General features: G+C 34.6%; 4 protein-coding genes and 1 pseudogene across 6 annotated transcripts; 3 read left to right on the forward strand and 2 right to left on the reverse strand.

Moving 5' to 3' along the window:
- The first annotated feature begins 471 nt into the window (after nucleotides 1–471).
- LOC145641983 (uncharacterized) lies at nucleotides 472–6,033 on the forward strand. The gene is made up of 4 exons (XM_081693025.1): nucleotides 472–2,337; nucleotides 3,374–3,627; nucleotides 4,788–4,997; nucleotides 5,393–6,033. The coding sequence occupies exons 1-4, from the start codon at nucleotides 951–953 to the stop codon at nucleotides 5,516–5,518; spliced, it is 1,977 nt and encodes a 658-aa protein (XP_081549151.1). The 5' UTR covers nucleotides 472–950; the 3' UTR covers nucleotides 5,519–6,033.
- A 773-nt stretch (nucleotides 6,034–6,806) lies between these two features.
- Nucleotides 6,807–8,491, reverse strand: LOC145641988 (F-box/FBD/LRR-repeat protein At2g26030-like). 2 transcript variants are annotated; one of them, XM_081693032.1, is made up of 2 exons: nucleotides 7,997–8,491; nucleotides 6,807–7,357 (listed from the first exon to the last, which is right to left on the reverse strand). In XM_081693032.1, the coding sequence occupies exons 1-2, from the start codon at nucleotides 8,456–8,458 to the stop codon at nucleotides 6,959–6,961; spliced, it is 861 nt and encodes a 286-aa protein (XP_081549158.1). In that variant the 5' UTR covers nucleotides 8,459–8,491; the 3' UTR covers nucleotides 6,807–6,958. The 2 variants fall into 2 exon arrangements, with proteins under 2 accessions (XP_081549158.1, XP_081549157.1); XM_081693031.1 differs by having other exon boundaries at nucleotides 6,817–8,491.
- Nucleotides 8,492–10,359: 1,868 nt separating this feature from the next.
- LOC145641989 (F-box protein At4g22280-like) lies at nucleotides 10,360–16,767 on the forward strand. 2 transcript variants are annotated; one of them, XM_081693034.1, is made up of 5 exons: nucleotides 10,360–10,537; nucleotides 10,827–11,825; nucleotides 12,329–12,364; nucleotides 12,449–12,629; nucleotides 16,282–16,767. In XM_081693034.1, exons 1-5 carry the CDS (start codon nucleotides 10,400–10,402, stop codon nucleotides 16,350–16,352), a joined length of 1,425 nt encoding a protein of 474 aa, XP_081549160.1. In that variant the 5' UTR covers nucleotides 10,360–10,399; the 3' UTR covers nucleotides 16,353–16,767. The 2 variants fall into 2 exon arrangements, with proteins under 2 accessions (XP_081549160.1, XP_081549159.1); XM_081693033.1 differs by lacking the exon at nucleotides 16,282–16,767 and having other exon boundaries at nucleotides 12,449–12,853.
- Nucleotides 16,768–18,254: 1,487 nt separating this feature from the next.
- LOC145641984 (putative FBD-associated F-box protein At5g22720) lies at nucleotides 18,255–20,575 on the forward strand. Its single transcript, XM_081693026.1, has 2 exons — nucleotides 18,255–19,969; nucleotides 20,007–20,575. The coding sequence occupies exon 1, from the start codon at nucleotides 18,311–18,313 to the stop codon at nucleotides 19,868–19,870; it is 1,560 nt and encodes a 519-aa protein (XP_081549152.1). The 5' UTR covers nucleotides 18,255–18,310; the 3' UTR covers nucleotides 19,871–19,969; nucleotides 20,007–20,575.
- A 3,029-nt stretch (nucleotides 20,576–23,604) lies between these two features.
- On the reverse strand, nucleotides 23,605–25,327 carry LOC145642517 (polygalacturonase-like; annotated as a pseudogene).
- Nucleotides 25,328–26,079: the final 752 nt, after the last annotated feature.

Consider the following 26,079-nt stretch of genomic DNA (forward strand, 5'->3'; position numbering starts at 1 on the left):
ATAAGAATTTTTATTATCTAATTTGGTATGATCTAATTTACGGAGTAATAATTAAAAACATTATCAAAATAAATCTTGTTAGATTCGTCTCATTATAAACTTTTTAAATATGTAATTGAGGGGCTAAGGGAGTGTTCTCATTGACTGAACCGAGTTGAACTAAACTAAACTGAACTAAACTAAACTGAACTGAATTGAGCTGATCTGAACTGAACTGAACTGAATATTTTATAAGAGAAGGAAATTAGAAGCTGAACTGAACCGAAAATTTTATAAGAGAAGGAAATTAGAAGTTGAACTGAATTGAAAATTTTATAAGAGAAGGAAATTAGAAGTTGAACTGAACTGAACTGAACTGACCTGACCTGACATGAATTTCAAAGTAAGAGAACAGACCCTAACTCGAAATTTCTGAATTGAAAACCCCAATTTGGGGGATAAGCCCATTCAAATAATGCAATTTCCTATGCATCTTTCTTCCTCCTCTCCTTCCCTCTCTTTTTCACTCTACCTGTGCTGTGGTCTTCTGAAGTAGACGACGCTGCCGAGTTCACCTTTGCTTCCAAATTCACCACCCTGGTATCGAATATAAGCTTTTGTTGCTGAGAAATTTCAACGGATTTCCATCTCTTTCAGTTCTGTATGTTGTTACTTTGGCCTAATTTAATTGCTAATTTTATGAAAAAAGAGGAATTTACTGTCTTTAACATTTGGGAATTTTAGGTTGATGATTTGCTGTTTTGGGGTTTTTTTTTTCTTTTTTAATAATGGGGGATTAGGGTTCTTCAATTTTGTTTGATTGAGTTATTATTGGCAATATAATGAAAGTAGCAATATAGTAAGTATTCAATTGTTTGCTGGTTGTTTAATTTGATTGAATATTGAGAATTATATTGGACTTTTCATTGAAATAGAAGGATAAGATTGATTAAGTTGATTTTTGGGGATAAATGGTGGCATTGGCGAGTTTGCCTTATCCCTTTGCCACCTTTGTCTCATACAAGGCTCACAAATCACCTAGACAAACGATAATTCGATGCTCGATTCGTGTACCCTCTTCGTCTTTGAGGCGTGCTAAGAGGAAAAACTACTTGCGCCCTAAGATCCTTAAAACCCTTACTAAACCCTACAATATTCCTTTGGATGATCATATAGAAGCTCCCATTCAGCCAATTGAACCAAATGTTGAGGTTCCTTTGGATTCCACTAAGGAACAATCGGGTTCTAGCTTTGTCGAAGAATCAGAGAATGAATCTGGTTTGAGTCAACTAGAAGTTGTTAGGGATTCAGAGGCTCCAAATTTGGTGGGTTTTGGTGGAATTTCAGGCAGTACCATTGTTAAGATTGTTGGTTCATTTGTGGGTTTATTCGTTTTACAGACGGTTGTTGCTGTTTGGGTAATGGGTTCTAATAAGTCTGATGAGAATAATGGGAATTTGGTAGTTGGGGATAGGAAAAAGGAGCTTAGGCTGGGGATGCGAGAAGGGGCAGTGGGAATTAATGGGAATACTTTTCTGAAGGATTGGGCTGGTTTGGACGTGGATGAGTCAGAAATGGAAGCAAAGATTTCTGAAATTAGAAAGATGGCGTGGGAGGTAAGAAAGGCTGAAAAGAGGAAGAAGGTAGAGAATGGAGAAGCAGATTTAGATGATGTGAGTGATGATGACGATGATATTGAGGATTTTGAGAGTAAAGATTCTAAGATCAATAGTGGTATTGTGAAGGAAGTTGATGTACGGTTAAGTAAGTTGAAGAAAAAATATCCAGCACCTTCGCTGAATGTAAATTTTTTAAATAAATCAGAGGGGTCTGGGAAGGAGGAGAAAAATAAGGCTTTGGATGGTAAAGAAGAAGATAGTATGTTATTGTTTAAGATGAAGCATAAATTTAGAAGTCATTTGACTAAACCTGAAGAGAAACCTAAAGGATTTCAAAATATTGATGATGTAAGAGAGAAACATAGTAGTGGAAATGATGAAAAACCAGTCGAGGGAACGGGAAGTGGTAATGATAATAGTCAGATAATAGATGTTACTGAGGAAACGATTCCTGAAAACTGCAATAATGGTATGGATAAAGAAGGGAAGATACCAGTACCTCAAAGTTCTGCACAATTGAAAGGCCCTGGGAAAGGGTTTGGAAGCAATGGTGCAAGAAACAAGTTGGACAAGGGAATCAATGGCTCAACTTCCTCGGGAAGCAATAACACAGCAAAAAAAGCAAGCAAGGGAAGCAATGAGGGTGCCAAACCAGGAAATGGTTCATCTGCCTTGGGAAGCAACAGGACAGCAAAAAAGTTGAGCAAAGAAATAAATGAGGGTGCCAAACCTGTAAAAGGTAATCTGGTGTTTCATGAGCTGTCAACTAATATATATTCTAGCCTTCTTATGTTTGTCAAATATGATTGCCGAGTTTCTTTCTTTCAGATTAGTAGTATTACTTTTTTCTTTTTTATTCCTTTTATATTTGAAAATGGCTCTTAAGTTGTTACCTTTGTATAGGAGCTTAATATCATGACTTGACAAATATTTTTGGATAGTGCAACATATATGATATATGAAAGCTTCAATTCTAGTGGCAGAGAGCTAGGACCTAGGTCCATCAATAGGTGTGAAGAATAAAAGAAAATGATTTTATTTTGATAAAGCTTTTGTTGCCATAGAGTTATAGTGTAGATTTTGTTACCTGAGTTTTTGGGAGTTAAATTGGTACTCTTTCATCACAAGTTGTTGTCATGGAGGCATAGTGTGGATTTGTTGATTACTCATTTGAGTAAATAACAAATAGTTACCTAAGTTCATTGCTTATTTTACAAATAACCCAACAAAGCCCACCATATTTGATACAGTTTTCCTTGATAATTATGTAGTTTTTCTTGTCTTACAAACTGGGCTGAATAATTTCGTGGGAATAAAAACTTTTAGCATGAAGATAGCTATACACTAAAGAGTCGACTTGATGGAGGTGGCTGAGAAAGATTTGAAACTAAGAAATGTAAGGCTGTGTTGCTTATCCTAATATGAATAATAGAAGAATTTAGATAAAGTAGTTGTGCTTCATACAATGGTAAAAAATATATAATGTATTTGTAGCCATCTATTTAAAGGAAATTTGAAAGCTCAACCTATAAGACGTTCTGAAAAAGCTATGGTGTGATCGTAAACTTCAAGAAGGAAAGCTTGAGGATGGCTATTTTTTCATGCCTCTTTGAACATTCTTATATGGTTCTATTGCTTTCAAGGCATTCAAGTCATCTAATTGCTGTTTCTAGAAGTGCTGGCATATAGTTTACACTAATCGGATTCACTAGGTCTTAACTTTGCAGTTGTTAAAAATTATTTGTACATCTTTCAGTTATTTGTTAAATCTTTAGGTCTTGTCCAGGACTCTAGTGATGGAAACAGTTTGGACAAGGGATCCGGAGGCAAAGTGTCCAGCACTGTTGCAACTGAAGGCAAAAAGAAGATGACTGATCCTGCTGCCTCAACAACATCCGAGTCACCTACGATGCCACGAAGAAAAGGTCCATCCAATTCTAACAAACTAGAAAGCAAACTACCCCGGAGCATTGATAAGGATGACCTAGAGAATGTTAATCCTTGGTGGTCAAAACTTCCATATGTTCTTGTGAGTAGATAACTCCGTCCAACCTTTGTTGCTCATTTTTTCATACTGTTTGTTTCGAGCTTAATCATGTTCTTTCATCAAGGAATATATATAAATATTTATGTTAATCAGGTCCTAAATGGAAGAATCTAGTCAGTTAACTTATGGATCTTGCAAGCTGAATTTTTTTACTACAATTTAGTATTTTGCGTTTACTGGTGTGAAGCAGACAATTTTATGTAGAAATATTACATGCTCATGTTGTGACGTCTTGCCTACTATTATTACTGATTACTGGAAAGGGAAATAACTGAGGCAGATGGGACTATGGGAGGCTTTTCTAATGTTTTTGCAAGTATTTTGGAGTATTGATGGTTGAGCTAGGACATGGATCTGTATTTTTATTCATGCTTTGATTAAGCATTCCATTTTCGCTAAACCTCTTAACAAAGAAATAGGCACTAGTGCTTGAAAAATAATTGTCATTATGATATATTGTTTGAATAGCATTTTAATTTGGACAGAGATTGTATATCCTTCAATACAGAACAATTTTTTTTTGTTGTTGGACTTTCTGAATTTTGTTGGATGCTAAATTTTCTTTCTTATTGGAATCCCCCCCCCCCCCCCCCCTAAAGTCCTCTGTTATAAGCTGCTATGCTCTTGAACTTACTCTAACATATGCATTCTATGTCCCATGTTGAACTTTGAACTGAATGCCTTATTTGCGTAGTCTTTATTCTAGTCTAGACTATTGTAATAGCAGCTTGGATTGTTGTAGATTGTTATTTACGGGAAAATGATGCAAAGTATTATCTAAATAAGCAATAGTAGTAATTTCAAATGTGTTGCATCCATAATCTTCAATCCACAGTTTTATGGTATGAATGTAGTTTTAAACAGTACATTTTTGTAAATTATCTTAATTTTTTGCTGTCAGAAATCTCAGAATAGCTTTGAAATTTAATTAAAGTGTATTTTGTGCTCCTCTGAAATATGAATCTCTACTTCAACTCACTTGCTTTTGTGGATTTGTGATAGCATTTGCCAACTGTTCATCTTTTAAACTGGGAAACCTGTAGCAAATCTTTACAGCTCTTATCTGTCATTTTCCCTCCCAATTTACTATACAGAACTTTTAAAATATCCATATTTGTCCTTACGAAAAACACTTTTTCTAGGTCATTTTGATGCAAAATGGTATAGGTGATGAAGCACAGCGGGGATTCTATAACATAAGGATCTACACTGATGCAGAGAATCAGTCTTACTCATCTTACACTGTTGCTTTTGAAGATCGCAATGATGCTAATAACTTCAGTTATCTTCTGGAATCAGCTTTTGAGGATCTACCTGATGCTGCTGTAGATATTGCTCCTATTTCAACAAAGGTAAAACTCAAAATATGTTTTTTTTTTTTTTTGGTCACGGAAACAGTAGTAGTATCTTGAGGTTGCTATCCATAACCTGAAATATTTATCTGATATACTTCCTCCGTCCCTAAATAATAGGCCAAATTTCTATCCTACCCTTTTTCAAATTAAACAACTATAATGTGTGATTTTCCAGCATTAATGATACCTTTAACAAAAAACTTGTAAGACTATTAGAATGATGGAGATGTAAACTACTAAGGAGTAAGGATAATAGTGATGTATAATTTATAGGAATGAAAGCAATACCTTATTACAACAATTTTTTTTTTTCTGCATAGCTGTGCATAAACCTTTATATCACTGGTAGGCAAGGCATATTGAACTGTCCATATATTCATAACATGATACAGGAATTCAAAGAAATGGCAGAAACTCTTGACAACAAAGTATTTGTTCTAAGGAAGGGAGAACTAAAGCTTTATGCTGGTCAGCCACTTGCTGATGTTGAGGCTGCTCTGAGGTCATTGGTGAGATGAGCATCAACAGTTTGTGCGACTGTCACGTACTTAGTTCACAGGAATGATACATTGATTGCTTCAGAATCAGCATCTAGTATGATTCTGCATTGACCAATTTGCTTTGGATGGCCTTGCATACGTCTTACAAATACTGGGTACTTTGAAGGTCGCATGGATTTAGTGTTGTTGCTATACTACATTGGGCAGCAAAAGAATTTTCATTCAGGCACCCATCTCTTTTTTTGGCCTAAATGGACTTGGATGTCTTTACTGTAACGCTGTTGCTAGAAATAATAGTTGAAAATGGCAAAAGTTTTGTTGGTGAAGGTATTTACTGTTTGTTTAATGGAATTAACTAATTTGATGGTAAGTGATGGTCTATTAAAGCTGGGATGGTCGACTTGATTTGAACCCCTTTTAGTTTTAGAATTAGTAAAAACAGTCCTGTAATTTAGGGAGTAATAGTTTCTTAAAACAACTCTTTCAAGATTCCCTAATTTTCTCATTTTTTATAAAGATGTAATATTCATCTCTCTGAATCTAATGAATCCATGCTAACAATGTCGTTACCATTCAGAACATCTAATTCCTACGTTTAAAAATGCGGGGAATTTTTATTTTATTTTTAAAATTTTTTTAATTTTTTTTATGCTGTTTGTATTTCAGAATGAATTGTACACAACAGAGAGGTTCAGCTAATGCTGAATTTAATGTGGTATTAATTGTGTTTTGTGTCACAACCAGTTGAAAAAGTGTAACACTCATTCTTTGAATGTGCTTTCTCTTCGGAAGTTTGGGGCGACAATTTGAGGCTGCTGCAGTATAAAGAAGCGGCTAAGATTTTGAATCTGAACTTAAGAGCAGCTAAATAGAGCAGTAAGGCTAGTGACAGAGATAAGCTGTATTTTATGTGCTTCACTGAAATTATCTATGAGCTCTGATTGCATAGAAATGATACTATTGTTAGAATACACCTTACACCATAAACATATATGGAAAGAGAGAACTAGATTCTACAATGTCCAAGGTTTCAGTCTCACACCCTGTTAGCATAGTTATTCTTTGCTATCTTCTTCCTTATTTGTATTGGGCTCAAGGCTAGTCTATAATTTCGTCAAATAACCTCAAAACAAAATCAAAGGTAAAAAGAGAATTCAAGCATCTTAATCCCCTGATTTGTTAATGTATGTCTAACAAAGCTAAATTCATGTGTATGATGTATGTTTTCCCATTACAGTAAACAATTTTATGCATACATGGATCAAAGAGCCACCATTGTATGAGTAAAAAAAGTTAACATTTAGTAATTACAATAACCATTGTACGAATAATATAAGCCAACAATAACTTGTATTATTTACAACCGCCATTAAGTAAAAGAAGTAACAGACAGAAAATACAACAGCCATTGTATCAGTAAAATAAATTATAAATTGAGTAGTAAATATCTATAACAGCTTAAATATTGGTATTTGGACAGCAAGAAGTTGCATATCCATTTTTGAAGAAACAACCTGATGCTGTCACTCTCTTTGGAACCACAACCTCACAGGTTGAGGAGCTCCTCGGAAGATTGTACAAGGATTTATAGAATTGGCATTCCTTCAACACTTTAGAACCCATTCTATGCACGGCCTTGGAACGAATTGTTGTGCAAAGAGTTTCCAAAACCATTGCATTGCATAGAATGTACGCTAGCAACTTAAGGTCATCATCAGTCCCCTCAAGCCCCTCTATTCGTACAGTCTTAAGCTTACTAACCAAACAATCTGGTACAGAATCTGGTGCACACCAATCCCTCTCTTCCATTGGAACATCATAATCTTCCGAACATAAGCTCACCTCAAGATGCTCTAACTTAGGAAAATAAGGTAAACAACGCATCAAATCCTTGAAACGATTTGTTTTAAGACGCGTTAGATTATTAAAGATTGGCATATCCACCCCAAGACGGGTAAATATATTGGTACGTTTTCGTACCATTATTAGCTCGAGGTTGTCAACACTAGACATTCTTTCCAAAAACTCGAACATTCCGTTAACATACAAATCATCTTCATCTTGTAACTCATCATCATTAGACTCGATTATTGAATTCCCTCTCAAATCAATACAAGCACTAGCTAATGAAGTTGGATTTTGGACAAAGTTATAAATTGAATAACAATCACTAATCCTAATGTTTGCCAATTTTGGCGCATCAATAAAAATCCGACTTCGTTTCAAATGCCACCACGAATTCATACATATATCTAAAGATTTCAAATTCGGCGAAAACACATTCACCAAAGAATGTGGATTCTGGGATTGGGGCAAAGAAATCAAGTCAAAACTCAATTGCAAATATTCCAATAATGGACAAAACTCAAACATATCACGCAACATGATCGGAACATCGAGAAGATAGCATAAACTAAGCTTCTTCAAATTAGGAAGTCGAATTTCAACATTCTCAGGCAATTCAATCTTAAGCATACCAATCAATTTCAAACTTACCAGAGATTGCGAATCAAACAAACAAGCAGCAGGAACCCTAAAGAAGCTCCTGAATCCTGCATTGACCACAATTTGCTCAACTTTTCGGCGAAAAATTGTTCGAAAGCATTGTTCAGTAGCATCAGGTTGATCTAAGTTAGATTCCGAAGGAAATACTAGATGAAATCCATGGAGTTTTGGGGCGATCATCTGATGTAAGATGGTGTTGACGATTAAGAGGATGTTTGATGAGGTTTGTTCGGAGAGATCGAAGTCGAATTGGAAGCAGGTGATGGCGGTCCAGAGGTGGCGCCAACGGCGGGATAAGACGGAGGTGGTGGCGGCGGAATTGGTTGGGAGGAGAGAGAGTATGTCGGTGAGAATGGAGTCTGGAAGTGAGCTCAATCGATCTTGTTCTTCGTTGTTTAGTTTCCGGCGAAGGCGTCTGCCATTGTTGCTGGGATCAATCTCTTGGAGTTTCATTTGTGAAGGAAAGAATTTTGTTAGTGTGACTTCAATTTCTGATCATATATACGTATTCTTTTGAAGGAGTTAAAAAGTAATTTAACGTTTTGTTTGGATAGCAAAGAAGGAAGGAAGAGAAGGGAAGGGAAAAAAAAGGGAGGGAAGGGAAAAGAAAAGAAAGGGAGGGGGAGGGGGAGGGGGAGGAGGAGGGGAGCTCCATTTTCCCTTCAAATCTAATTGGAGAGATTATGGTTATTATAGAGAGAGGGAAAATAGATCCCTCTTTCTCCTTCCCCTTCCTTCCCCCAATCTTTTACCCAAATAAGAGATTTTGTCCCCTTCTATTTGTCTTCTCTTTTTTTCCTTTCATTTCTTCCTATCCAAACAAAGTGTAAGTGTTTTAGGCCTTTTTGATTGGGAGGGCGGGTGACCCAGAAAGTCCATCATATTGGGTTGGGTTGGATCGAAAATGCTTGTCTAAAACAGTATAACCCCTAAAATTGGATCGGGATAATATGTAACGGAGGTATTAGAATTTTTTCAATCGTTAGAGTGAGCCAGTGAGGGGGAAGGGGAAGGGTAAGGGTAAGGGATCCCCTCCCTCAAAGTGTCTCTAGTAAAGATTGAACCCTCAACCTTAAGGTTGGAAGGTGACAATATCGTCACTAAACAAAGTTTAACTTGGTACTCTCTATATGTATTTCAGTACTTGTAATTTGTTATGTAATATACTGTACTTGTAACTTTAAAATACTACAGTACAAAAAATAAACTGTTGATATAATTATAGTGTACTTGTGATTTGCAATGTACTCCCTTTGTCCCTTCAAAACCTCTTTTTCTTTATTATGGGAGTAATAAATGCTAAAAAGATGTTTTGTATTTAGGGACAGAGGGAGTAATGTTTTAGTTGAATATAAAAAGCTAATGAGCGCCCCCGGGGCGTTAGATAAGAAAATTAAAGTACAAATATTAGAGTAAAATTAACATTAATTACATCGAACGACGCGTGATTTTGTCATGAATTCCTAACTTAATACCATTTCAACCAATATAATTTATCCTTAACTAACGCCCCGGGGCGCTCGTTAACAAGATCGTAATAAAAATTCTCATGAAATCTCAATTTCTATTAAATTGTAATTTCTACGAATTCCCAAAAGTTTGGTTGGTTGGGAGGTAAAAAGTAACGGTTTGAGGTTTGGGCCGCTTGGCATGGGCTTTGGTTCACATTAATGGTTAATGTAAACCAGTCCACACAAGAATTTTTGGAAAATAAAATTCCAATAAAATCGGCTGAGCATATAAATATGTGTTGGAATTAAGAAAACCCCATTTTTCTCTGTCCTCTCTATATTATAAAATCAAATTCAGCAAAACTTTCAGAAACAGTGAACAAATAATACCAGAACAAACTTTCAGAGGTAAAGTTGAGCAAAATTTATTTTATTTTTGGATTCAAAAGTATGTATGCATGTTTTAATTTTATTATTGTTGAGATGAATTGTTCAGAATTGCTCGCTTAAAATGAAATTTGCTAAATTTCAACTATATGTTTGTGTTTAGAATTGATTATTATTGCTCGCTTAAGATGAAAATTTGCTAATTCTCAACTATATATTCGTGTTTAGAATTGATTATTACTGCTCGCTTAAGATGAAATTTGCTAAATCTTAACTATATATTCGTGTTTAGAATTGATTATTATTGCTTAGGATGTAATTTGCTAAATCTCAACTATGAAATATATATTTGTGTTTGGAATTGATTATGATTGCTTGCTTAAGATGAAATTTGCTAAATCTCAATTATTTACCTTTTACATTAATTGATCAATTAATTAAATCATCCGTTGGATTGATTTGAAATCGTGAATTGCAAATAATGTTATTCTATTTTGATTGGTAGCAGATATTTGTTTGAATAAACCAACAACAAAAAAAAAAAACTGCGCTAATTATGTCTGCTAAGCGTAAGAGATCTGAATTAAGTCAATTAGCCGCGGAATTACCTAAGCGTAACCGTAGCAGTAAGCGTAAGACTAATAATAAGACAGCTCCAAGAACATGGCAACCAGTACCATTACCATTGCGAAAGGTGAACTTGTCATTGTTTTATTACAATAACTTATTTCGTTGTCATATACAAGCTATGTTACTCGGACTCTTTCATTTACCTCACGTGTCCGTGTCGACACGAGTCGTGTCGGACACACCGACACCGACACCGACACTTGGACACTTTATTTTTACCTGAAAACAAAACTTTTTTCAAGAAAATGGGCGAGTCTGATACTTCGACATCCGTGTCTAATTTGACACTTCATCCGAGTCCAAGTAACATAGAATATACTCTATATTGATTGCGTCACTGATTTCATGTGCAGTGCCCGAGTGTAGTCGACAATTTCAGCCGGTTGAGCGATGATATTATTGTGTGTCATATATTGTCTCGATTGTCCTTGAGGGAAGCTGTGGCAACAAGTGCCCTTTCCCGCAGATGGCGCAACTTGTGGACTGAAAGCATTGGCTCCAAATTGATCTTTTCATATCCCGATAAATATGATTATGGTTCTAGACTAAGGTTAAGACAACCCATCCTAGCAAAGGGAATAAGTCGTATTTTGGAAGTTGTTAAGCCAACATTCGATGAGCTAACTATTCGTTTCAGTTTCAATTTCAAATCCAAAACTGGTAGTAGCTATCAGGCTGTTAATAGGTGGGTTCAAATTGCGCTTACAAACAAGGTTACTCGCCTTCATCTGGACTTTTCATCATTGGGTGTTAGTCTCAGAAATTACACTTTTCCAGCTATACATAAGTATTCTGAAATACGTAACCTTAGAGATGTTTGCTTTAAGTCTATAAATGTTTCGGGGGAGGTTATCGACTGTATGCTGTCAAACTGTCCATCTCTTGAGCGCTTAGCTGTGTGGGAATCAAGTTTTGTGCATAATATTAGAGTCTGCACACAATCCTCTAAGTTGAAGAGCCTAGAATTTGTAGATTGTTTTTATAAAAGGATTCAGATCTCATCACCAAATCTCATATATTTGAGATACAGTAGTGATTTTGAGGAATGCCTTGAACTAGATTATGTTCCCCTTTTATCTCAACTTTCTATAGGCTCTTTATACTGCCCAAGTTTCCTAAGCAATGGAGCTCGGCTTTTTATCAATTGCATCTCTCAACTCAAGAGGCTTAAGCTGGATATCGATTCTTGCATAGAAGAATTCTCCGTAGATTACCTGCTGGAACTTCCTAAACTCATAAAGCTTGAGCAGTTGGAAGTTGAAGTGAAACCAGATTGTTGGAATTCTCACCCTTACCTTTGGCTAATCATGCTGATAAAGGCTGCTCCATCCCTCCAGAAATTTGCAATTAAGGTAAAATTAAAGCATTCCTTGTGATTCTTTGTTAAGATTATCTATCTCATGTTCAGAAAAGTGAGTGTTAAGGAATTTACTGGACCTATCACCCACCTATGCATTGGCATCTCTGTTCAGTGTCCACACCTACACTTCCTTGATCACTCTTTCGAATTTCGTACTACTTCCATTTCATATTAATTGCAACTTTGGAATATTTTATATCTCACAAATAGTACTCCAAAGTTGTAACTAATATGAAACAGAAGTTGCCTTGTCCCTGTCGTGTTGAATAATTGAAGGTTGGGGCTTGAAATGTCGATGCAGTTTGCTGAACTTGAACTGTGGTTGTAATGTTGGGTTCCGTACTTATTTTCTATGCAAGATTTGGTGTATTGATTCAACTGTATAGTGTATAACTCCTTTTATCTTAATACATAGTTGTATACTAATTCTAACTCCTTTGATCTAATTTTATAGTTGTATATATTCATACTAATTCTGTTATGTATTTTTGGTAGTTGAACAGTGTCGAGGTGGATCCTGATCCTGATGAGGTGATCTATCTATATTCTTGGTGGTAGATATACATTTCTGTTTCAATTACTGTTATGTACTAAACTGAATTTGTATTTGTGTAGGATGATTATCACAAAAACTTACTTAACATTATTGGGAAAGTACGTCATCCAAGCCTCAAGTTCATTGAGATGCTGAAATTTAGTGGAGGTTCCTCGGAGATGGAACTCGGTCAGCACTTGCTCAGTATTTCTCCATTGCTTGAGCAGCTTGTTGTTGGCTTCATAGAATGCAAGCTAAAAAGTAAGAAGAATCCTCGTGCTTATAGAAAGAAAGCTCAAAAGTTCAATAAGTGGCTACCTCCAACTGCTAAATTAGTTATACTCTAACTTTTATATTTTCCTTAATATAATTGTTTTGATTTTTAGTTGAGTTTGGACCTTTCATGATATGTACTTTTATTACTCCCTCCGTGTTTTTTTTTTTTTATTACTCCGCATTATAGAAGTGCCTTCTTGGTTAGGATCTTTACATGAATCTTCCCCTTTGTTAGAAGAATTAACTTTGGAGTTTGATCTCTTATGTAATGCACAGCCTCTAAATGCAATGCCTCTTCTAAATCTTTATTTTCCGAATTTAAAGTCTTTGAAGTTGGTAGTTGAGACTTACACTTCGAAGCCGGGCCTTGATGAGATATCTATTAATGCACCCAAATTAACACACCTTGAAATTAATCATGTATTTGGCTCCACTTTACCTTATAGCTTTCGCCATAATTCAACAGCATTAGTCGAGGCATGCATTAATTTGAAGAGGAAGGGTGAAGATGAAGGGGAACTGGATGAAGGGGAACCGGATGGATTTGAGGTTAAAGAGGATGAGGAGATTCACCGGCTCTCTGAATTTTTCAGAGGAATGTCTAGTATATACAACCTTGAACTAGAGGTGGAGAAGTGTTGTTATGTATACACTTACCTTTCTTTGAGTGTGAATCCGCCCTTGTTTTCAAATCTAGTCAATATTAGAACAATCTTGTATATGTTTGATCTTAATGATTGCAAGGATTTGTTGGTTTCACTGAAATGCTTCCCAAAGTTAAAGCATCTTTGGGTAGATGTCATTATGGATTGTGATAATCAAATGGAGCAGAGGAATTGGCGTGCACCAGATTTTGTACCAAGTTGTTTGAAAAGTAAGCTCAAGACGATAGAGATAAAGGGACTTAGTGGGAATGCTAGTGCACTCAAGTTACTAAGGTACATTCTAGGTAATGCAAAAGTATTGAAAAAGCTTGATTTAGATGTTAGTTTTGAAAAAAAGTCTGACCAAGAAAAGCTCTGGAAGGAACGTGAGTTCTGTAAGTCCTTGTTTAAGCTTCCTAGGAGCTCATCGACTTGTGAGGTTGTGTTTTCGGGTGCTTTTTTACATCTTCAAGTAATACTTTCAAAAACAGAAGGCTTACCTGTCATTAGAGGATGCATATGTATGGCCAGCAGGTACCGATTACTAATTTTCCTTTTGATTTTGCTTTGTTAAATTTAGTTTGGTTTAAGCTTACAACCGCTTCTCAATCAATGTGTTAGATCTGTGTCAATGCTATGAAACTGTAAACTTGCCTTTCTTCTACTAGGACAATGGCTATTGTGAAGTCGGATTCTTTTGCTTCTCAATCTATATGGTATGGTTATGGTCTATTGTCTTACTTGAATTATTTTGTTTTATGCATGTCAATTTTGAAAATGCTAATGTAATGTTCTTGTAATGTCAATTTTAATGAAAGTAATTCGTGTTTGTTGCCACTCAAGCCTTAAACTTTTTGTGACTATTGAGGCACTCAATGCCACGGGAATTCTGTGTTAAAAGTTTGAAAGCAGTACTAGTCAGTAGACAAAGTTTGTTTATCAAAATATGTTCAAGATTTACTCTGTCTATTTAAAATGTTTGAGCTACAAGCTATAGGAATGTTGATGATTAAGCTTAATTAGTTAGACTCAAGGGGGCTCGTTGAAACATCAATCACATAGAGATTTTTAACCATATGTGGATTCTATGAAGCCAGAGTTACCTAGCACGAGTAAGCAATGCAATTAGCTACCTAAATTAATAAATTGGGCAAGAAATTACCATTTTTGTGTTATAGTTCGCCTTTACAACACGCCATGATTTATCTACCAAGGAGAAAATTGTACTATTTTTCTTGAGGTTTGGTCTGTTGCTATAAAAGTATGCTTAGCTTGTAGTTACTATTTAGTATTTACTAATAAATAGTAACTACAAGCATACTTTTATAATAGCCTTGGCCCTTCTGCTTGCTTCTGATGTCGTGTCTTCAACTGGTTTAATAAAAGGGTGTTTGTAGGTTGAGTGAGAATTTATGTGATGAATTGATGATTTGGTGTTAAGGAGATTAACTTGTTTCTGCTTTATAACCCAATGCAACTCAACGTTTGATATAGAGGCATTTTAATCTTATAATCTTGATGATTAGTTGTGCATAGTAAGGTAATAAATGACTCTTAAATGTATTATGATGTGATTGATTTCTATCAAAATTATGTCATTTGGCGATTACGATCTGTAATTATCAACATGTAAAAATACTTTAGAGTTGGTATTAATATATATATATATATATTTTTTAATACCTTGCGAACTCTGTACCGCGTTATGGCTGCGGTGGAGCGTCATGGGCCGCAACCTGATTGCGGACTACTCTGTCCTCGCAGCAGTACTCTTCTCTCTCTTTTTTTTTTTTCTTTATTAAGCATCAGGTACCAGCCGCAGGCTGGTTGCGGCTGACTACTGCACTCCGCAGGGTGCTTGCGGACCAATCTGCCTATGTTGCTTGTGATGCTTTCTGGGTGAGTTGATGATCGTGGATGGCAACTTCAACCACCTGCAATCACATAGAAACACAGAAGCAAATAAAAAGAGGGGGAAAATTGGAAAAGCTATAATAAAAAATAAAAAAATAAAATAAAATAAAATAAAAAAAAAAAAAGGAAAGAAAGAAAGAAAACAAAACTACCTACTTAATCAAAACTAAGAAAACTTTAAGTTCTAAAATTCTAGTAAAAAATTATAGACTAATGCAGAACAATTTAGTCTTATGAAAGGTTGAATTTTGCTCTTTGATATGCCGACTATTGTTTGCTGTTCTTGTTCTGATTCAGGAGGGGCATTTATATGGTTTGATATGTCTTTATGGAAGCATGCATTCATTTATTTTATGTTAATGATTAATATCTGAGTAATTTTTATCTGGAATTTGTGTATCTAATTTTTATGGTTAACATGAGTTCTTAGTGAATTATCAGAAACAAAGTGATTTAGTCTTGGGATGAAGAATTTGGGTTCTTCTTTGTCGATGCTGTCTTGATATTCATTTTCTTACCATAAAATGTCATATATATCTAATTTCTCCCCTAATGCTCCTGCTGCCCCTCTTTTGTTGCTCTCGTGCTGTTACTTCCCCTCCTGCTCTCCTCTTTTGCTGCTGCCCCTCTCCTTTCTGTTGCTTCCCTGCTGCTGCCCCCACTCTCTTCTGCTGATCCCCTGCTTTTGATCCCTGCATACTGTTGTCCCCCCCCCCCCCCTTGCTACCACGTGGCAGTTCCCGCTAATGTAGCAGGCCACGTGGTAGTGTGACATGGTGTTTAGGAAGTAAACTTTTTTTTTTGGCTAACAAAGTTTTATTTTTGCAACTTTCCAAGTGAGTAGTTAAGTTTTTTTGTTTTTATTTATTTATTTTTTAAAAAAAAAAAAATTGACTTGAGTGCGAATCTCTTTTTTAATAATATTATGAAATATGGGTAGTATGGAGAAATCTGGTGCTTTTGTGTTTTGTTTTTTTTTTTATTTTTTTTTTTGTTTTTTTTTTTATGTGCATGTGTGGTTCAGTTTGTAAGCTAGGTTGTCGACTTGTTAATATAGTTTTTTTGTTGCTTTGTTGTAGTGGGAGATGCAAGTGAGTCGTTTGTTGATGCTATGGAAGATATGGACCAAGAGATTGATAACAACCATTGAATGTCTAGAGTGATGAAGAAGATGATGCGACTGATCTTCTTAAGAAGATATACTTCCTCCGTTTTTTTATTATTGCACCATAGGGGTTGGGTACAATTATTTTGGCAATGGAAAAAAGTAAGAGAAATGTAAAAATACAAAATTGTCCATGTGACATATTGATAAATTAAAAAGTAAGTTTGAAAAAGCAAGGGTATGTTGGGTATTTGTAGTGTGAACACAAATAATTTTTTTCCAAAAGAGGAAATGGTGCAATATTTGTGAAACTTCCTAAAAAGGCAAGTGGTGCAATAATAAAAGAACGGAGGAAGTAGAAAATTTTGTTTGAAGTTAATTTCAATGAGTTTTGAATGTTTTCTTTTCTCTCGAAAAGCAAGAATTTCAATGATTTTATAATCTACAATTTATGTGACTTTGCCTTCCAGTTTGCCTATATCTAGTATATGACATTTTATGGTAATTACTAATTAGTGTTGATAAACAAACAGTAATGTGGTTTGGAAACTCCTCTTTTTATAAGGGGATTTGATTTGAATGGTATGAAGTTCAGGTTTTGGGGTATTTGGCAAATTTTATAAAATTGCCTTGAAATTTTGGGAGGGAATTTCGTGGGAAAGCATAAAAAAAAAAAAAAGGGACTCCCTCCTCAATTTGGCTGAAAAAAAAGGGAGGGAATTCCCACCCATTTGAAAAGTCAGAATAATTTGGGTAGGAAAATTTCACCTCACCAATTTTTCCCACTACTTTTACTTTATTAAAAAAGGAAAATTTAACAACAACAAACTAACATTTGCTCCATTCTCCCAAAATAAACCAACCTTTAAATCTGCCCAAAATAAACACAAGTTTGCATTTTTGGAGCTTTAATCAAATTCAAACCCAGAAATGCATGGCAACTCCTCGCAATCTTCCTCTCCACCATTGTTGGAATCATCATTCAACCTCTTCCTTAGGTGCAGTCGCTTTAATGGGGTACAGCTGGCACCGGCGACCGGAGGAGGGGGTTCTGGGCGGGTCTGAGGGCAGGGGGTCAAGCTTTGAGTGGGTGGTAGTGGGGTGGCTGGCATTTGGAAGGGTGTTTGGCTTTTTTTTTTTTTTTTTTTTTTTTTTTTTTTTTTTTTTTTTTTTAAATTTCTTTTTTTTTTTTGTAAAAATTATAAAAAAAAAAACAAAAAAAAAAAAGAAAAAGAAGCCTTGACCAATGATTTAATGACACGTGGATTTTTACCTGGTATAATAGGTAAGGTGACCTGTTCGGTTCATTTTGGGAGAATAAAGGCAAACTTGTGTTTATTTTGGGCAGATTTAAAGGTTGGTTCATTTTGAGAGAATGGAGCAAAGGTTGGTTAATTGTTGTTAAATTTTCCATTAAAAAAAGACTCCACATGGTTTTCCTCCTATTTTACTCCATTAATTACTTAATCTTCACATGCTTAAAGCCCCTTAAGGGGGTGTTTGGTTCGCGGATTATAGGTATTAGGTATGGGTTTAGAATGACCAAAACCCATACCATATGTTTGGCTGTAAAAAATATAATTTTTAAACCCATACATCAAACCCATGAGGTATGAGGTTTAGAAACCTTGGGGGAAAGGTGGGTTTGGCTCATTTCATTCCCTTATGTATCAAATATATGAAATTAAGGGATGATATTTCATTCCAAAATTAAACCAAACACATGGTATTAAGTATCAAGTTTCAACCCGATACTACCTTAACCCTAATCCTGATTCCAAATCTATACCACTCTGCGAACCAAACGCCCCCTAAAAGTTTTGTCTAGGTTTGCGTAAAGTTGTCCTTTGTTGCAAGTAAAATGAACCGGAGGTAGTACAATTTTTTTTTTTCCCCACAAAATACAAGTTGAAATTCATTCTTATTCCAAACTGACAAATCCCCTATTCCCCTTTGGTCTCTTGACTCAAAAACCACCTTTGCAAACACCACAACAAAAAAACATGTCCGAAAACCAGCATACACTCAACCCTGTGAGACGACGGCGCAGGAGGTTAACCGATGACGGAGAAGATCGATTGAGTTTACTTCCTGACGCAATCCTCACCGAAATCCTATCTTGCCTTCCAATCAATTCCGCCGCTACCACCTCCGTCTTATCCCGCCGTTGGCGCCACCTCTGGACCGGAGTCACTCGCTTTGAGATCTACAATGTCAAATCACGATACCCCCCCGACTTCCTCAGCATCGTCAGCAACATCTTAATGCATCTGACTTCCCCGAAAATCGACGTATTCAAAATTCAGGTCAGGTCCATAATTACTTTAGTTATTGAACTTGATGAACTAGAATCATTCTTTCATGAAATTTGCCGCCGAAATGTACAGCAATTGATTTGTAATGGAGAAGAGTATTGTGATAAATACTTTCCAATTCCTACTTGCTTGCTTAGTTGTCAATCTCTGGTAACTTTGGAATTGTTTGGTTCGCTAGAGTATGATTGGGAGAAAAATAAAAATAGAGATGTTCAACTTAAACTTCCTAATCTGAAGAAGCTTACTTTCTGCTACCTTCGACAAGTGCCTCCTTGGTTAGATTCTTTATCTGAATCTTCACCATTGTTGGAAGAATTAACTTTGATGTTTGGTCTCTTTGGTTATAGGCAGCTTCCAAACACAATGCCTCTTCTAAATCTTAGTTTCCCGAATTTAAAGTCTTTGAATTTGATGGTCGAGGCTTGTTATGAGGAACCGGGTGTTGATGTGATATCTATTGATGCACCCAAATTAACACACCTTGAAATAAATCATATATTTGGTTACCATTTAGGGCCTTTACCCTACAAGTTTTGCCATAATCCAACTGCATTAGTCAAAGCGTGCATTAACTTCTATTATAGGGATAAAGATGAAGTTGAAGATGAAAATGAGGATGAAGTTGAAGATGAGGATGAGGATGAGGAGATTCACCGGTTCTTTGAATTTTTCAGAGGAATGTCTAGTATATACAACCTTGAACTAAAGTTGCAGCAGTATTGTAATGTATTCACTGACCTGTCTGTGAATGTGAATCTGCTCATGTTTTCAAATCTTATCCATCTTACAACAACCTTGGATAGGGTTGATCTCAATGGTTGCAAGGATTTGTTGGTTTCGCTGCAATGCTTCCCCAACTTGAAGCATCTTCATGTAAAGCTCGAAGAAATGGATTATGGTAGCAAAATGAAGCACAGGAATTGGCATGCACCAGACATTGTACCTAGTTGTTTGATGAGTAAGCTCAAGACGATAGATATAAAGGGACTACAACTTAGTGGGAGTATTGGTGGGCTCAAGTTGCTAGGGTACATTCTAGGTAATGCAAAAGTTTTGGAAAAGCTTTACTTAGAAGATGTTTGGTTTCATGAACGTACTAAACAAGAAACACTCTGGACGGAATGTGAGTTCTGTAGGTCCTTGTATAAGCTTCCAAGGAGCTCATCGACTTGTGAGGTGGTGTTTTCGGGTAGGTTTATTACATCTTCAAGTAATACTTTCAAAAATGGAAGGCTTACCTTTCAATGACAAATTCTTCCAAAATTATGGATGCATATATATGGCCAGCAGGCAGCAGGTACTGACTTCTAAATTTCCTTTTGAATCTGCTTTGATAAATTTAGTTTGGTTTGTGCTTACAAACGCTTCTCAATCAATGTGTTAGGTTTGTGTCAATGTACAAGCCTTAGCTTGCTATGAAACTGTAAATTTGCCTTTCTTTCTACTAGGACAATGGCTAATGTAAAGTCAGGATCTGATCTTTTGCTTCTCGGTCTATATGATATGGTTATGGTTTATTCTGTATTTTCTTACTTGAATTGTTTAGGCTTATGCATGTCAATTTTATAATGCTAAGGAACTTGAACTACTAATGTTCTTGTAATGTCAGTTTTAAAGAAAGTAATTCGTGTTTGTTATCACCAAGCTTAAACTTTTCATGACAATTGAGGGTCTGAAATCCATAGTACTCAGAAAGCAGCACTAGTCTGTTTACAGTTTGTTTTAAAAAATATGCTCAAGATATACTCTGTCTATCACTCTATCTATTTAAAATGTTTGAGCTAAAGTTAAAATGAATGTTGATGATTAAGCTTAATTAGTATTAGTTGGACTCAAGGGGGCTTGTTGAAATATCAATCTCATAGAATTATTAACCATTTGAAAATTCTGTGAAGCCATAGCTACCTAGTACGAGTAAGCGATGCAATTAGCTACATAATTTGTTAAATTTGGCCAAATACTACCCTGTTATGCTATAGTTTGCCTTTTTCAATACTCCATGATACATATACCAAGGAGAAAACTGTACTATCATTTTGATCAATTGCAACCATCTTTAAAAATATGTTCTCTGTGATCATCCACGAGCTATTTTGCTACAAGTCACATATACTGAACTAGGCGTTTTTCTTCTCCTTTTGTTGTTTGTTTATTGCTATAAAAGTATGCTTGTAGTTACTAATATAGTAGTATTACTTGTTCTATAACGTAATAATAGACTAGCCAGGCCAAAAACCGAGGAGCCAATTAAAAGATATTGGGCTAGGGGGGCAGAGGAATTGGGGAAAAAAGAACTTGGTTGGGGGGGGGGGGGGGGACACCATTATTGTGGAGTTCCTCATCGTTCTGATCAACAATGTATGTAAAGAAGCTTGATCGGCAGAAGAAATATAAGATAAGTCCAGTGAAGCCTTTTCCAAGCTTCCAAGAGATTGTATTTTCTGCAGTGATTATCATCTGTCATAACTATTACTTGTTCGTTGATAGAACTAGCTGTTATTGTTACTCCAAGTTTACTACGGAGTTCTCCCTAGCCTTTTTTTGTTACATTGTATTTGATTAAGTGACATCCTAGTGAGCCACTGTTTGCATCGCATGCAGAATTATACTTCTATAACGTAGTATTAATAATTTAGTTATGAGCAACTGTATTAGTAAAAGATAAACACATCATTAGTAATTAGATTATACGCAATATAAAATAATGAGTAATTGATGTTTTCAACTTTTCATGTTCAATACCCATAAAGCTTGGAAACAGATTGAGAGCACTTTGCCTCATGTCATTTGAAATAAACTTCATGCTTTATTGCTTAATTTTGTTGGGATTTTTAAGTACTAATGTTTATTTAAGGCCCATCGTTTATATTATGGGGCTATGGGCTTGTGTATACTAGCCTTATATATGCAGGTGATGTGGGCACTAGTTCAAAATTTTACTATTTTCTCCGTTTTTTATTTGACGGATCACTTTTTTGAAAAGGAAGTTTTAATTTAGATGCATCGCCTTTTATTTTATTTCTATCTTTCTCTACTCGAAAAAATGTTTAGAATTACGCAAGTACAATAATGATGTAACCTGTTTCAAAAAAAAAAAAAAATAATGATTCAACCAAAAAAAAAAAAAAAGGAAGTACATTGATAAGATTGACAATACACTAATAAACTTAAATCTTGAAATTTGTCTTATTAAATCCAAACCCTTAAGTTAAAACTGAATTACATAGTCATGCAAATTATTTGAACATATAATTGAAAAGAATTAGTCATTTTTATGCCGTACATTAAGGGATAAAGGGAGTAGTCACCTTCATGCTTGAATAACTTCATAACATTACCTTGCTTGATTTTAAGTGTTGCTTCCTTGTGTCAAAAAAAGTGCATCACTTCATTTTGTAAACTGTTGTGTTTTTATTTTTACTCCTTTCAATTCGTTCTCAAAAGAAAGTCATGTTTGGCAATCTTACACGGCAAATAAGGAAAATAAGATATCAACAGAGTGTTGTAAGTTTCTTACCTTAGCGGCTTAGATCATAGAGGCTTGGGGTTTGATTCCAACCAAGTGAGGGTGCTTGGGGAGTTGGGATAGCTGTTCCCTTAACCTCCTATTTACCCCTAAAGACCTAGCTGAAAATACTGTAAAAAAAAAAAAAAGAAATTTACGATAGTGGAAAGCAGTAATTATATGTTACATCTATTGTAAATTGGAATTGTTGCATCGAGAATATGTCAATGGCAGTGGCATACTATGTTACATCTATGATAATAAAAGTATGTTATAGATATTGTAAATTGGAATTGTTGCATCAAGAGTATGTCAATGTTACATAATAAATTCACCATTACGTTAAAAAAAATCTTAAAGACAAAGGTTCGAATTCCAACAATTTCTTTGTTTTTTTTGTTTGTTTGTTTTAACTCATTCCCAAATTCCCAATCACAGAAAAAATCGACACTCAAATTACTAAAAGTTTGAGACCCTAACTTCTTCCTCTCTCCTCACTCTCAGATTGCCGTTGGCCGTCGACCGGCGTCGGCTACTCGCCTTCTCTCTTCAATTCGAAAGTTCGGCAATACAACAATTCAGGTTTAGTTTTTAATTTTTTTTTAATTGTTAATTAAAATTGAGGTCGATTCCATAACCTACTCACTTAAACACTAATTTGTCGCCGAAATGTACAACAATTCATTTTTAATGCAGAAAATGAACATGATGAATTATTTCCAATACCTACTTGCTTGCTTGATTGCAAATCTCTGGTAATTTTGGAATTGTTTGGTGTGCTTGAGTTTGAGTAGTATGATTGGCATGATTCAAGAGCTAAGCTTCCTTTTAGAAGTGTATGATTGACAAAGTTTGTTTTAAATGAATGTTGATGATTAAGCTTAATTTGTTGGACTCAGGGGAGGCTAGTTGAAATATTAATCTCATGGAATTGATAACCATATGTTGTTGTGTTATTGTTCGCCTAATAAACTGTATGTAGGGGATATATAAGAGTATTAGGTAACACTTCTCGTAGAAAGGGTGGCAGAGAGGCAGTAGCTGGTCTCTTCTCTTGCAATCTCTCTGTTATTTTTTGTAATTAAGATAACAAACTTTCGCTTTTATCCCCACAGGTTTCGTCTACTAATAATAGGAGAAATTCTATTATTTTGATCAATTGTAATTGCTCTTTTGCTACAACTCACATATACTGAACTTAAAGCCTTTTTCCTTCTCTTTTGCTACAATTTAATGTGAACTAGGCCCTTTCGTAAAATTGAAATGGAAAGAGTACAGAGTTTCGTTTTTTGAGACTAACTACATTATATAGAGTCAACACTAATAAATAATTACTCTACACCTTATAGATAGATCAAAATAGAATAAGTTATGATGGAGCTCTTACAAATTATGTAATATGAAAAAGCATTCTTTGGGTAAGGTAAGAGTTCATAAAAACTAGAGAGGTATGTATTCAATTTTGAGGGTTTAAACTTTATAATCTAAACGTGTTTTTCACAATAAAGGTATAAACAAACTACATATATTTTTTGTATTATAAAGTGTATATAAAAATTAATTGAAACAACTTTTAGGTTGAACATTTCCAAAAGTTGAGAAGCTTGCTTGTTCTTGTGAGTCAACTTTATATTCTTCAATTTTATGCCCAAACAACGATGTTTTGGGCTACAATCAAATTTCACAGCAATTGATGTTGCTGATGATCCATGGATATCGTCATATGTTACGTCACTTATTCTTACTCCAGAAACCTATTCACAAAAAATAAGAAAAATCATTTTATAAGATTTTAAAAAAAAAATCTAACATAAAAATATAGTCTAATATACCTCTCCAGGACAGTCCTTATTATTGGGGCAGAAACACAACGTCGCTAACAAATCCATCACTTGTTCTTCCCCAAGACTTAATTCTCATTCCATTCTCTGTATTAATAAAAGTTGACGTTTGTACCGTGACATTGTGAACTTTTGCCTCATGTAACGTTTTCCCTAAAAACCCAATACTTATACCATGACCGGGACCACATGTGATATCTTGAATCCACAAATTTTTAGTTCCCGGTCCAATTGAGATACAATCATCTCCTGTAGCAATGTTCGAACTCGATATTGTTACATCAATTGATGATTGTACATGAATACCATCGGTGTTAGGACTATGGCCCGAGGCAGAAACCGTAACCTCTTGCACTTTCACGTTTTGACAATCATCAATAACAATATGGTACAATTGACTGTCTAAAGAGGTTATACCATTTATTTCAATATTTTGGGAATTTACAAAACCTAAACTCTGCAATTCATAAAAAAAAAAAAATGGTTGTATTAATATTAAAAAACATATTAATATATTCTACAGATTAATAAAAATAAATAAATCAGTTTAATATTTTAAAGCATGTGTAATAAAATAAAATGAAAGATAAAAAAAAAGGTTATGTGAAACAGATTAAATATTAATTTGCGGAAAAAAATAAATTCATAATCTCTTTAGAATAAGTTAATAAGAGAACATTAAACACAATAAAATACCACGGAGTACAATATATGACTATATATCAGAATAACAACCCCAAATCCTAATAATGCTAGAAGGTAAAAGATTAAATAAAACTAATTAAATTTTTTAAATATAATTATTTTAAAATTAAATATTAATTTGTATGGCCCTAACGTCTTTTTAATTTAAGTACGATTACGTACTAGTTAAATTAGAGCATTACTTTATGTAGAAAATAAATAACTTACTTCCACACCACGAGGACATGCTTCTTTTCCAGATCGCTTACAATTCCATAACTTAGCTCCTGCTGCGTCAAACACTCCACCAGAAAGTGTAAGGCCATTGACATGCTCAAATAACACCCATGTTTTTGAGTTTTGAAGCACTCGAAAATCACTAGGGGCTATAAGGGTTCCGTTAATAACAAAATTAATCTTACTACTTTGACATCCCTTTCCAGAAAACTTAAGGGATTTTGGAACAAAGTATTCTCCTTCAGGAATATGAATTGTCGACTCGCCCGTTGAATCACAAGCTATATTCCAAGCCGCCTCCAACGCCTTAGAAGAGTCCGAATTCAAATTGGGTTTTGCCCCAAGGGTTACCACATCATAATAATTGTAAGCTGCGGCAACAGAGTTTAGGTTGAGGATCACCAAAATTATTGACAATGTTACAATTATGATCTTCATAATTTTTATTTTGTAACAAACAACTATTAAATGCGGAAAATTTTAGTGCGATTGTATAATTATTAAGAGAAAGGATGTGTGAAATTTTGGAGGTAGAATTATTAATTTATAGATGTTGGATGCTAGTTCCATAAGCATACAAACTCATACAATTCATGATTATGGATAAAATTATTTTTAGTCTAGATGATTTGATAAATTTTCATAAGATTCTAATTATATGTCATTTTTTTTTTTTTTTTTTTTTTTTATCAGTAATTTAATTTTCCGATAAAACCGTTTATAGTCTAGATGATTTGACTGATAACTTTTCATAAGATTCTAATCATATTTCACTTTTTTTTTTATTTTATTTTTTATCAGTAATATAATTTTCGTATGAATTTTATACGATAAAAGATTAAAAAAAAATGTAAAACTTATTTATCTCTAGAGCTACAATTACAAGTGATAAACCTGATGATTCTATTTTAAATTTTAATCATTGTGTGCAAATATCTCAAGTATTAAAACTATGATTGATTATTATTGCTCGCTTAAGATGAAATTTGCTAAATCTTAACTATATATTCGTGTTTAGAATTGATTATTATTGCTTAGGATGTAATTTGCTAAATCTCAACTATGAAATATATATTTGTGTTTGGAATTGATTATGATTGCTTGCTTAATATGAAATTTGCTAAATCTCAATTATTTACATTTTACATTAATTGATCAATTAATTAAATCATCCGTTGGATTGATTTGAA

This window comes from Chenopodium album, chromosome 8 (assembly GCF_948465745.1).
Source record: "Chenopodium album chromosome 8, dcCheAlbu1.1, whole genome shotgun sequence".
NCBI lineage: Eukaryota > Viridiplantae > Streptophyta > Magnoliopsida > Caryophyllales > Amaranthaceae > Chenopodium > Chenopodium album.